This window comes from Anser cygnoides, chromosome 24 (assembly GCF_040182565.1).
Source record: "Anser cygnoides isolate HZ-2024a breed goose chromosome 24, Taihu_goose_T2T_genome, whole genome shotgun sequence".
In the NCBI taxonomy this organism is placed as follows: domain Eukaryota; kingdom Metazoa; phylum Chordata; class Aves; order Anseriformes; family Anatidae; genus Anser; species Anser cygnoides.
Window position 1 is genome coordinate 3,690,226 of NC_089896.1, and position 12,247 is coordinate 3,702,472.

The 12,247-nt window shown below is 57.6% G+C and overlaps 1 protein-coding gene across 3 annotated transcripts; it reads left to right on the top strand.

The window, feature by feature from the left end:
• The first annotated feature begins 3,239 nt into the window (after positions 1 to 3,239).
• On the top strand, positions 3,240 to 11,994 carry KDF1 (keratinocyte differentiation factor 1). 3 transcript variants are annotated; one of them, XM_066982380.1, is made up of 5 exons: positions 3,240 to 3,351; positions 4,688 to 4,854; positions 6,800 to 7,913; positions 8,833 to 8,907; positions 9,606 to 11,994. In XM_066982380.1, exons 3-5 carry the CDS (start codon positions 6,818 to 6,820, stop codon positions 9,686 to 9,688), a joined length of 1,254 nt encoding a protein of 417 aa, XP_066838481.1. In that variant the 5' UTR covers positions 3,240 to 3,351; positions 4,688 to 4,854; positions 6,800 to 6,817; the 3' UTR covers positions 9,689 to 11,994. The 3 variants fall into 3 exon arrangements, with proteins under 3 accessions (XP_066838481.1, XP_066838482.1, XP_066838483.1); XM_066982381.1 differs by lacking the exon at positions 3,240 to 3,351 and adding an exon at positions 3,363 to 3,458; XM_066982382.1 differs by lacking the exon at positions 3,240 to 3,351 and adding an exon at positions 3,771 to 3,873.
• Positions 11,995 to 12,247: the final 253 nt, after the last annotated feature.

The following is a 12,247-nucleotide window of genomic DNA, read 5'->3' on the forward strand; positions in this document are numbered from 1 at the left end:
GGGAAGGGGAAGGGGTGCGGAGCGGTGCGGGGCGGTGCTGAGCGGATATAGAGCCCGGGGGCGGCGCCCGCACGGCGCGGCTCGGCCCCGGTGGGGGCGGCACCGGGATGGGGATGGGATGGGGATGGGATGGGGATGGGGATGGGATGGGGATGGGGATGGGATGGGATGGGGATGGGGATGGGGATGGGGATGGGGAAAGGGTGGAGATGGGGAAGGGGTGGAGATGGGGATGGGATGGGGCGGGGATCGGATGGGGATGGGGATGGGATTGGGATGGGACTGGGATGGGGTAGGGATGGGGATGGGATGGGGATATAGGATGAGGATTGGGATGGGGTGGGGATGGGATGGGAATGGGATGGGGAAGGGGTGGAGGTGGGGATGGGATGGGGCAGGGATCGGATGGGGATGGGGATGGGATTGGGATGGGACTGGGATGGGGTAGGGATGGGGTTACAGGATGAGGATTGGGATGGGGTAGGGATGGGGTGGGGTTGGGATGGGAATGGGATTGGGATGGGGATGGGGAAGGGGTGGAGGTGGGGATGGGATGGGGCGGGGATCAGATGGGAATGGGGATTGGGAAGGGATGGGGATGGGGTGGGGATGGGATTGGGACAGGGATGGGGATGGGATTGGGACAGGGATGGGGTAGGGATGGGGGAGAATGGGATTGGGATGGGGAAGGGGTGGAGATGGGGATGGGATGGGGTGGGGATCGGATGGGGATGGGGATTGGGAAGGGATGAGGACGGAGTGGGGATGGGATTGGGATGGGGATGGGGACGGGGTTGGGACGGGGATGGGGTAGGGATGGGGGAGGATGGGATTGGGGTGGGGATGGGGTGGGGATGGGATTGGGACAGGGATGGGGATGGGATTGGGACAGGGATGGGGTAGGGATGGGGGAGAATGGGATTGGGATGGGGAAGGGGTGGAGATGGGGATGGGATGGGGTGGGATCGGATGGGGATGGGGATTGGGAAGGGATGAGGACGGAGTGGGGATGGGATTGGGATGGGGATGGGGACGGGATTGGGACGGGGATGGGGTAGGGATGGGGGAGGATGGGATTGGGATGGGGAAGGGGTGGAGATAGGGTGGGGATGGGATGGGGGGGATGGGGATGGGGTCGGGGATGGGATGGGGTGAGATAGGATGGGAATGGGGTGGGATGGGGACGGGACGTGATGGCACGGCATGGCACGGCATGGGGGGAGCAGCGGGGGCAGCTCTAGTGCGGTACTGGCACGGCGGGGGCGGCCCTGGAATGTAACGGTGCGGTACCGGCACGGTGGGAGCAGCACCGGGACGCTGGGAAAGGTTGGGCTGGGGTTAATGGGAAAAGCTGGGTGGGTTCCTGGGGGTTACTGGGAAGGGCTGGCTGGGATGCTGGGAGGTTACTGGGAAGGGTTGGGGGAAGGCTGGGCTGGGCCAGGCTCCTGGGTTCAGGTCTGCAGCCCCCCGACAAGCTTAAAAAGCCCCCAGCTGCCCGGGGACACTGGCGCCCGAGCACCGGCCTGGGAGCGAGCAGGGGGCAGCCCCCGCACCAACAAAATCATGCAGATGGGAAGGTCCAAATAAAGGTCCAAGAGGTGAAAAACAGAAAATCCTTCGTTGGTTTTTGCTCTGCTCGGGTGGAACCCCCAAGGCACCCCCAAGGTTCCTGGCTCTGCCTTGCAGCAACTTCCCCGGTTCCCCCAAGTGAATCCTCAGAGTTTCTGGGGCTGGAGGGACCTCCGGAGACAGTGGGACCATCAGGCACCTGCTTGTAAAATAATTGCTTGAGTGTTTGGTTTTTTTTCCCTATCTAGAGGCTCATATAAGCAAATAATGGGAAAAAAAATAGGGGCAAGGACATTTCCTGGGGTGAATTGTTCCCAAGTCCCAGATCCCCTCTGGATGCTGGAGCCCTGTGGCAGCTCGTGCAGTCGCTCCCAATCGCTCTGCAGGATTTCTCCCTGGTGTCCCAGTTATCAGGGCACCGGGGGACTGGAGGAAGGCAGGTGCTGCAGTGCCGCCATCTCACATCTCATCCACAGGTTAAGGGCAGGAACCTGGATTTGGGGTTTGGGGACTAAGCACCAGGCCCCTGCTTGTCCCTGTGGTGCTGGGGAAGGGGGGCACTGGTGGGGGCTGGGGGCCACGTTCGAGGCACCAGACAGAGGAGCCGAGGCATTGCCAAGCAGTGCATCGAGCTGTACAGAAACAAAACCCCAGCCAGGGAAACGACACTGTCTGGAATTAAGCACAGTGTTCGTGTGCCAGGGGCTTAAATAAATAAACACGGTCTTCATGCCCTTTAGAGAAGGAATGAGCTTCTTGGCACTCGCGTCGTCCTTTGAATTGATTTTTCTCCATCTTTCCCTCGGAGCCCGCCTGGTGCATCTCAGCCGAGCTCTGCCTGCAGCGTTTCTGCTCCCCTCTTCCTCTCCGGGGAAGGATTCGACCCCAGGAACGTGAGTCACCAGCACTTCAGCCACCGAGCAGCGGCAAAGGACAAGCTGGCACCCGGGCAGTGCCCTGCATCCCCATGCCACCCCCACACCAAGGCGGGTTCAGGCATAAAGGACCCTCCTGCTGGGAAAAGCAGGACAGACGGTGCTGTTTGCTGAGCTTACGGGGCGAAATAACCCCCATGGAGGGTGCGGGTCCTTGGGGCAGGGCTTGGGGGCTGATGTGGGTCCCTGCAGTGCTCCAGGCCCTTCACCAGCTTCGTAGCCCTTCTCTGGACACACTCCAGGGCCTCAATGTCCTTTTAGTGGGGGGGAGGAACGGCTTTAAACTCGAAGAGGGCGGATTTAGATCAGAGGTGAGGAGGAAATTCTCCCCTCAGAGGTTGGTGAGGCCCTGGGGGTGTACGGGACCAGGCTGGAGGGGACTCTGAGCAGCCTGACCTAGTGGGTGGCATCTTATGTACGGCAGGGGTTGGAACTGGGCGGGCTTTGGGGTCCCTGGGTGGGCTTTGGGGTCCCTGGGTGGGCTTTGGGGTCCCTTCCAACCCAAACCTCTGTGACCCTGTGACCTCGGTGGCCATCGACATGGACTCCCCCCAGTGTATCCCTGCCTCCCTTGCCCCGCAGGACCCAGAACGGGACACAAGCACGCTGTCTGCGCCCTGGGATCGCGTGGAAGAGGGATCCCGTGTGCGCGTGGAGGATCCCTGGGATCCCACGGGGCGGACACGGGGGGGGGGGGGGGGGGGGGGGTCGGAGGCCGAAGGGGGGTGGCTCAGGGGCAGCTTCGCGAGCCGCGCTCTCGTGGCCCTCGCGGCGCCCCGTCGGGCCGGGTCACGTGGGCGCACCTGGCCCAGGTGAGGCGGGGCCGGCGCCGCTCCCTGGCTCGCAGGTAACCGGGGCCGGGCCGGGCCCCGCCGCTGCCCCCCGGCCCCGCCGCACCGCGCCGGGCCCAGCACCCAGCGGGGAAGCGCTGCCCCGCCCCGCAGCCGCCCCGGGGTCCGTCCCGAGCCCTGCGCCCCCCCGACAGGCTGAGCCCCCCCGACAGGCTGAGCCCCCCCCCCCCCCCCCGGCACGGCTCGGCCCCGTTCCGCCCCGTTCCGCCCCGCCGGGCCCGGGGCTGGCCGCTGGGAGCTGCCTGCGGCTCTCACGGGGCTTTCCCGTGGGGCTGGAGGGAGGTGGGGGCGGCCCCGTGGGTCCCCGGTCCTGCCCCGTGGGTCCCCGGTCCTGCCCCGGGGGTCCCCGGTCCTGCCCCGGTCCGTCCCCGGTGGGTCCCGGGGGTCCCCGGTCCTGCCCCGGGGGTCTCCGGTCCTGCTCCGGTCCGTCCCCGGTGGGTCCCGGGGCTCCCCGGTCCTGCCCCGGTGGGCCCCGGTCCTGCCCCGGGGGTCTCCGGTTCGTCCCTGGTCTCCCCCCGGTGAGCCCCGGTCCGTCCCCGGTGACCCCCGGTCCTGCCCCTGGGGTCCCCGGTCCGCCCCGTCGGGCCCCGATCCTGCCCCGGGGGTCTCCTGTCTCCCCCCCCGGTGGGCCCCGTCCGTTCCCGGTGGGCTCTGGGTTCTCCCCGGGGGTCTCCGGTTACCGGGACCGGGCGGGCCGTGCCCAGCCCCTCAGAGCCTGCCGGCCGCCCTCCGGGGGCTCTTTAACCCCAGCCCCGTGGGGAACCGGCCGGGCCCCGCGGGTGTGCCGGTGGGCAGAGGAGCGGCCCCTCGGGGCGCTGCGGCACCGCTCGGCCCCGCCGGGTTCCTTCTCTGGGAGCCCCGCTCCGGCCCCGTGTCCTGGAGCACGGGGGCTGGGGTGCACTGGGGGGGTGCAGGGGCCCGGTGCGAGGCGGTTCCTTGGGTTCGGTCGGGGCCTGAGAGGGGAGGCTGGACGTGGGGGCACGGCGTGGCCGTGTTATTCCGAGCCAGGGTCTCCATCCGGAGGCTGAGCCGGTGCTCCGCGGGGCAGCTTTCAGCTGCTGGCTGGGAGAGCTACAAGGTGTTGCTGCTTCCATAGACCTCAGAGAAGCTCTGTCTATGCCTAAATCCTGAATTTAGCATCCATAGATCCAAGAGAAGCTCTGTCTATGCCCAAATCCTGAATTTAGCTCTTCTGGCCCGTTTTGAAATGACTGCTTTGACTTCCCTAGTTTCTGGAAACAGGGCACTGTGGTTATTGGCAAACCAGCGTGGCTTTATCGAGCGTACTCGCAACCTAATTTTGCTTTTTTTTTTTTTTTTAAACTTTCGAAGGAAATCCTGTCCTCTGAACAATGAAGATCTTAGACCCTGGCTAACTCTTAGACGCGCAAACTGCTTGCGGTTCCCACCTCGCTCTTCTGGTACTGAAGTTCTTTGGAAGGATCTTCCCAACTCAGATAGGTGCCTGCGTGAGAGCAGAGAGAGCTCCCGGCGATCCCGTGAGTATCAGCCTGGCGGTGGATTTTAGCCCAGGTGCGTGTTTGGGGCTGTGTTGAGCTGTGGGCTGCGTGTTGCGGTCCCTGTGCCAGAGGAACCTGCTGAATCGATGGGCTGTGTTCAGTACGTGCCCGCTGGGATGCTTTCAGATGGGTGTTCTGGTGGTCTTTTTCTGCAGAGCTGAGATAGTTTTCCTAGGCTAAAGGTGCTGTGAAACTTCAGGATGTTATATTTCATTCCATAAATGCTGGCGGTTGTTCACGGGCAGCGCATGTGTTAGATGCGTTAACAAGGCCTCCCTATTGAGAGAAACATCCCCCTAAGCGTTTCTGTGATTAGATCAGCTCAAATATTTTTTTGTTTGTTTTTAAATTTTGGACATCGTTACAAAAATGGTGAAACTGAGGAAAAAAATAAAACTGTTCTGAAATGAGAGCAATGCAAACCCTCCGCTGGTGCCGAGTCTGGCGAGCTCTGCCCGTTTGACGCCGAGATTGGAGCATCTGGGGCTTTTAGGTTTAGCATATCACCCAGGAATGTGCAAAAGGAGCTCCTGGGACATGCGCTACTTACAAATTCTTGTAATCTAATGGAGCCAAAAGGTTCCTGGAAAGCAGTGGTGTGAGATAACTGCCTGGGGAGCGTTTTCAGTCTGCATCTGGTGCTTGGTGGGGGCAGCGTTGCAGCCGCAGTGTCACGCTGCCTGCAAAGCACGCTCTGACAAGGTAGGACAGATTTACTTATTCATGCTTGAGGTGCCCTATAGAAAGTACAGAGCAGAGCAGCAGGCGCAGTCCAAAACCACTTACGCTATGTCTGGGCTCTTGCTGTTTATTAATTAGCCTAATTAGTATTGAAAAGGATCTCTTGGGGGTGAAAGCGGTGCTAGCCAAGAAGCTTAGGAACCGTGGACAATTTAGGGGCCCGTCACAGGCTGGGATAAAAGCAACAGCAATAAAAGTAGAGAGCGGCAGCCTTGACCTGACTTCCTTTGCCGTTGCTGAGCTTTCTTTGTAACGGGGAGATTTCGTGTGCCAGACTCTGCCTGTGGGATCTGTGCAGTGTGACAACAGGAGCCTGTAAAAAACACTTTGTGCCCAGGCCTGGGGTAGCTGTGGTGGAACGGTGGCAAGGAGAACAACAGCTCGCTCGCTCTAGGATTCCTGCAGCAGGGCTCTGTAAAAGTTTTGCTCCCGTGAGGCGTGATTTCAGGCGGACTCGTTGACAAGATCTTTAATCCAGATGAAGGCAGCAGTTTTCCTAGCGAAGCCTTTGACGTAACACGGCCGTGACTGGCAAAACTCAGCGGTGTTAGTAACGCCGTCATTGCTAAATCCTCCAAATTTGATGCCATTCGAATAACCTAGAGTCTGAATTGGCAGCTTGCGTAATGATTGATTACCTGTCATCTCCTCCTGGGCATGGTGTGTTTTGAAACGGGTAAGTGCTGTCAGAGCCCAGCTTAGTCCCAAAGAATGCAAGGCAAAGGGGAAGTTGGTTAAAAGGAGATACTTTCCCTTTGGAGCCTGTCAGTCAGCTCCACCTACGGCTGTGTTGCTCGGTTATCGCCTGGAAGCAGCATCTCTGGAGCCTGCCTTCTTCCGCTGCCTTAGGAAAACCTCTGCTGAAGGCTGTGGGGATTTTGATGCCTTAAAAGGGGCCCCTCTAAAACACCTCCTTCCCGATTCGGGCACCTGCTGAAAGGAAGCAGCAAAGCCGTAGGAGTCGGGGAGCTCTGAAACACAGGGCGGTTTCCTTGTCTGTGCAACAAATAAGAACCGAGCGAGTTCTAAGGGGAAACGTTCCTGTAAATAACTGAGATGCTGGATTTGAGCTCAGGTGTCACGGCGTTTGAACATTAGGCCCTTCTCTGTTGACCAGGAGCTCGCTAAGGTGAGGCTGGGGGCAGACACGCTTTGTTTGACCCGAAGCCTTCTTGTTCTTCAGGTGCCTGAGCGGTGAGCCATGCTGGGCCGGAAAGCAGGACTCCCCCCCGACCTGAACAGCCACCGCCAGGTGAACCAGTCCTACCAGGAGGCCGTGCCCCTGAGGACCAGAGCATCCAAGGAAGCCGATGTCAGCCTGGAGGTGTTCAGCGGCTCTACGCCTGAAATCAAGCAGGGCCGCACCAGAGCCCAGCAGATGCGGGACAGGAAAGGTCGCAAAGCCGACCTCAAAGACTCTAACGGGAGAGAGGCAGAAACGATTACCTTTATCTCTGGTACAGCAGAGGCTCCCCCGAACCAGAGCTTTTGCTGTTCCTCTCTGTCTCAGGCCTGGAACACGTACAAGGCTGTTTTCTGTTGTATAGTGACCTGTGGGGGCTGCTTTCAGGACTGCAGTGTCTGTATCCCCTACCCGGGGCCTGCTGAGACCTCCACTGATGATGGGAAGAATGGAGATTATAACGGGCGACTGCCAAACAGCCCCGCCAACGTCTCTCCCACCGAGAAGAACGGGAACCAGATCAAAAAGTCCCACATGGGCAGCAGTTTCAGTTACCCGGATGTCAAACTGAAGGGCATTCCTGTCTATCAGAACAGGAGCCCCAGCCACCACCTGGAATCCGATTCGTACTTCAAGGAGCTGCTGCCAGAGAAGCCCTTCAGGAACAGCATAGAAAAGCCGCCGCTTCCTAGCAGCCACCGGAGTTCGGAGGAGTATTATTCCTTCCACGAGTCCGACCTGGACATCAGCGAGCTGAACGGCTCCATGTCCAGCAGGGAGATCGACGTCCTGATCTTCAAGAAGCTGACGGAGCTCTTCAGCGTCCACCAGATCGACGAGCTGGCCAAGTGCACGTCAGACACTGTCTTCCTGGAGAAGACCAACAAGATCTCGGACCTCATCAATAGCATAACTCAGGACTACAACCTGGACGAGCAGGATGCTGAGTGCAGGCTGGTCCGAGGCATCATACGCATCAGCACCCGGAAAAGCAGGGTCCGGCCCCATATTTCTGTCCCAGCCAGCCAGAGCCACGAGGAGAAGTCCAGCAGAGGCAACGCGCCGGACAGCGGTAACGAAACCATGCTAGAGTCCACGGTCATCAGCCAAGACGGTACGTGCAGGTTCCTTGGCATTACAGCTTCGTTACAGCAGGGTAATTTAATCGAAGCCATGGAGATGTGGCAGTAGAGTAGGGTTGAGAACTGGTGCCTGTCTTCAGGCTGGGCTTCTCTTCCTGGATGTGTGAACGGAGATCTTTACGAGACCTCTGCTTCTCGCCAGTCATTGCGATGTAGCTTTCTTGGTAGTGTCTGTCACTGCTAGGAAAGCTTGTGCTGAGCAATGCAGCACTTATTCTGCTGCTCCTGCAATGATTCTGGCTTTCCTCTGAACCTCTCAGCTAGGCAGAAGGACTGTGAGTCAAACGTAACTGGTATGACCTGACAAGCTGGCTTATTGCAGAGGATGTCCAGTTACCGTGCTGGCTCTCTTCCCCGTGTTCCAGCAACGTTCTTGCTAATTCCGCTCTCAGACCACTGTGACAGCGGGCTGTGTTGGAGCTGAGCCCTCCTCTGCACGGGGGGGTGAGGAGGAAGCAGTAAATAGCCCTGCAAGGAGGAGGGGAGGGCTGTGGCCGTGGTGTAAGTGCCTCGTGGCTATTCCAAGGATATTCTCCTTGTCTGCAGCAGCAGCCTGAATTGACTGACCTCTAGAACAGGAGAGCCTGTTGTAGAAAGACCTTGACAAGCTGAGTACGGGGAGCCAGGAGACACCCAGAAGTAATGGAGGAAACCGGTTGGCTGCCGTGCTTCCTCACTTAGCAGTCAGGCTGCTGTTACTTCCTGGTGGTTATGGACTATAAAGCTCAGATTACCGAGACAAAGGTGGAAGCAATCTGGGGAATAAGATGCTGCCTCTCCTGTTACCTGCGGGTGGTGCCCTCTGAAGGAGAGCCCCGGCGTTCCCTGACAGGTAGCTTGGCTCTTGAGTCACCGTTTCCTGTCTCAGGCCCTCTTGTTTTTTCGTTCCAGACCTGGCGGTGCAAATTTCGGAGGAAACGCCGGCAGATGTGATCGCCAGGAACATGAGGCGGCACAGCAGTGCAGGTAACGTGCCTGGCCGGGGGTCTCAGCTGCAGAGGCCTCGCTGTGGGAGGGGATTTAGGAGGAGTGAGGGGAGCGCCCTGAGCTTTTCCTGTTAGGTGTGCCTTCGGTTTTCACCGCCTGCAAAGGCTGAGCTGGCATCTGCCTCTTGGGTTACCGTAAGGTGTGTCATTTTCGGGAGCTTTGGGAGCGAAGGGGGCTCAGAAGGCTGGGGTCTGCCCGGGTTCTGGGTCCTCCTAGAGGGAAGGACACCCCCGTGTGGGGTGCTCTCTGCCTGTGCACAGCACCTGCCCCGAGAGCTGCCAGTCTGCGAGTACCCTGACAAAGTCTGGGGCTGTATCTGGGGTGTGCCCAGCGAAGGTCACAGCTGGGTTACACGGGAACAAAGAGAACTGTGCAAAAGGGGAGTGGGGCAGAATGACTGGCTGTCCCCTGAGCTCTGATCCTCACGGCATGCATGCTCCACTCCAAAGAGCCGCCCAGGGCTAAAAGACAAGTTTTCTCCTGCATAATAACAGATCTCTCCTCGAAGATGGCCACAATACGGGCAGGGTTGATCCCTGCCTGTGGGCTTTGTGTGGCTTTCTCCTCCCTCATGATACACAAAGCCTTTTGTGGCAGCTGCTTGCCTAACTGCCAGGCACTTGGCTGCTACAGTTCACCTGGTCTAATGTCACCATTTCTTCTCTTTCCTCTCCAAGGCTCTCCAACAAGCAGAGATTCCTCTTTCCAAGACACAGAGACTGACTCATCTGGAGCACCTCTGCTTCAGGTGTATTGTTAAGGAAAAGGACCCGAGCAGCAGGCAGGCATTGCGAGGCTTTGCTGCCATCAGCTTTCTCCTCTTTCAATACGGAGCACGCTATGTCACTTTTCCCCCCCTCCAGTCTACCCTTATCCTTTTGTTGAGGCCAAACTACTTCTGCTGTCTTGAGTTTCACTGGATTTTTATTTTTTTTGGACGATATAGAACATCAAGGAAGTGAACTGTGGAGCTAATGAACTTGGGAGGTGGAATGTGTGCCCAGGGAGGAGAAGATGGACAAGGAAGTATTGGATGACTTATGCCTCTGTGATTTTATTTCCTATCTTCACGTTTAGCTTCAACAAGCCCAGTGGCCCAGGTCTTTCCCTGCTTTGAGAATTTGCTGTACAGTTCTTGCTTTCTGGCGTTGCTTAAGTTAACCTGGGGAGGGAATAATCAGATGGTGTCTCTGTGATTGTGACGGTGCTGAGGCGAAAGCCAAGCATCTGCTCTCTAGGGACCCAGATCTCCGTGCCAAGGGGCTGGGCTGGTGGTCCCAGGAGTGTAAGTCCTCTGTCCGTGGTGTTGCAGTGGCCAGATAACGCCTTCTTCCTCCTGACACCTTCCTGGTGACACCTCAGTGGTGTCATCTCCTGCTGCCTTGTAAGGAGAAGGTTCAGGTAACGTGGTTCATTTAATCTTTGGCCTCCTGGCGTGTCTCCCAAGATAGTCAGTGCCAGCTGGAGGGTGGCGAGATGCCTGGACTGCTACCCCGCTCGTCTCCCAGTTGCTGCCAATCTGATGTGAACTACCAGCACGAGGTATTCTGGTTGTGCACGTGGTGACCTGTGGCTTGCATGCCAGTCAGCTCTTCTCACTCGTCTGCCAAGCCCTCTGCATTTCCCCATCCTGCTTGGTGTCATTTGGTGCTGACTGCTGGGGCAAGCCTTGAACTTGGGCTATGGCAGGTGAGTGAGAGAATCGGTTCATTTGAAGGTTTTTGTGATTAAGAATCGGGCTGTTCGACTATTCTGCCAGAAACTCCCTTAAAAGTGGCTTGCTTTGAAAGGAAAGCCTTCCTTGGAGAGCATCTCCGAAGGGTCTGCGAGGAGCTGCTTGGTCCTGCCTTCCCCTGGGGGCACTCGGAGCCTTCTCCTTCCCTTTGCTCCTCTTTAAGAGCCAGTAATGCACGAGATGCGGCATTGCCACCCTGAGGGCACGAAGCCAGGTGACCTTGAGGGCTGCAGCACTGCGGCAGGAGGAAGCTGTATCTTTCTGTTGCTGCCACTTGGTTATCGTAAAGTAAACATGAGAAGCCATGGGACTTGGTTATACGTTCGGGTGTCCTTGGGCATGACTAGAAAATGCTTAGTTGAATTTACCGGTAATGGAATAAACACACCCGCTGTTTTTTTGGGGAGGGGAAACCAAAATAGGTCCTGTGCTTTGGTGTGGACCATGTTTTTGTGCCTTAATTGAACTGAAATGTGCCTTAATTGAACTGAAATGTGCCTTGAGTTCATAGCCTGTGATTACTCTTCAAAAGGCTGGGTCTGGGTACGGGGGTGGTGGGGGGAGAGGATTATGTTCCTTACGTAAGCAGTCAAGCTTATTTAACTGGCCAAAGCCCTTTGAAATGTACAGTTTAAGTCCCTGTTAGAGCCTGTTTTTGTAAACTGCTCGCGTTTCTGAGCATGCTTTCATAAATCATGGACGTTACTGAGACCACACCTTGAGCCACTGACTGGAGAGATTTTGACAATAAAGGAGAGAGACTGAGACTTTGGTTTGGCTTCCCCTCCCTGCTTTGTTTTTAAAGCTGGCCATTTGTGGAAAAACCCTGTTTATGCAAGAAGAGACGCGAGGCGAGGACAGCCCGGGACTCCCAGATGAGCTGTGTTTGGTGACCTTCCTCGAATGCTGCATGTACCGACAGACCCGCGGGGCTTCCTGCCTCCGAACGGAGTTGTACATACATATTGGGACAAGTTTACTTAGACCTGTGCGCTGAGGCGTCAGCACGGGTCACACTGACATGCAGCTCTGCGGTGGAGCTTTGGAGACGAGGGGGTGAGAATGGACTTGCAAAGAGCTACCAATGCCTACTACAGATGCAGTGGCCCATTTTTTTGTTCAGTCTGTGTACCACGAGCGAATGTGTATGGATCAAACTTGCAAAACACACACAAACCAAAAAAAAAACCTCAAGTGGAATACTGTCAATCCCGTGGTCCCTGGAGCTGGTGCACCTGTGGTGTCTAGCGGGATTCTTTTGCATTCCTCACCCTTAAAATCCGATTCGGTCTTTTTTTTTTTTTTTTATAAAGCAGAAGGTGTGCTCTTTACCCGGGCTCTGTCTCTTACGTTCTGCTCACGTTGCACCGGTGCTGGAGGAGCATCCCTCTGCGGGGGGAGCCGGGGCCAGGCGGGTGGTTTGTGCAGGGGAGGCTGGTCTCTGCCCTCCCAGCAGCACGAGCACGAAGGGGATTTTGTACAGCTGAGAGCACTCACAGTGCTTGGGGGGATTGTTCCCGGGACTCAATGCAGAGCGGGTGTGTAGGGCATGGGAAAGCCAGATGCAAATAAGGGATGCTCTGG

What these genes read in the sequence shown, in the direction of transcription:
- KDF1 (XM_066982380.1), top strand. Translation starts at nt 6,818, where the DNA reads ATGCTGGGCCGGAAAGCAGGACTCCCCCCCGACCTGAACAGCCACCGC. An exon ending in CACGGTCATCAGCCAAGACG is followed by an intron (nt 7,914 to 8,832) that starts GTACGTGCAGGT and finishes TTTTCGTTCCAG; the next exon opens with ACCTGGCGGTGCAAATTTCG. An exon ending in GAGGCGGCACAGCAGTGCAG is followed by an intron (nt 8,908 to 9,605) that starts GTAACGTGCCTG and finishes TTCCTCTCCAAG; the next exon opens with GCTCTCCAACAAGCAGAGAT.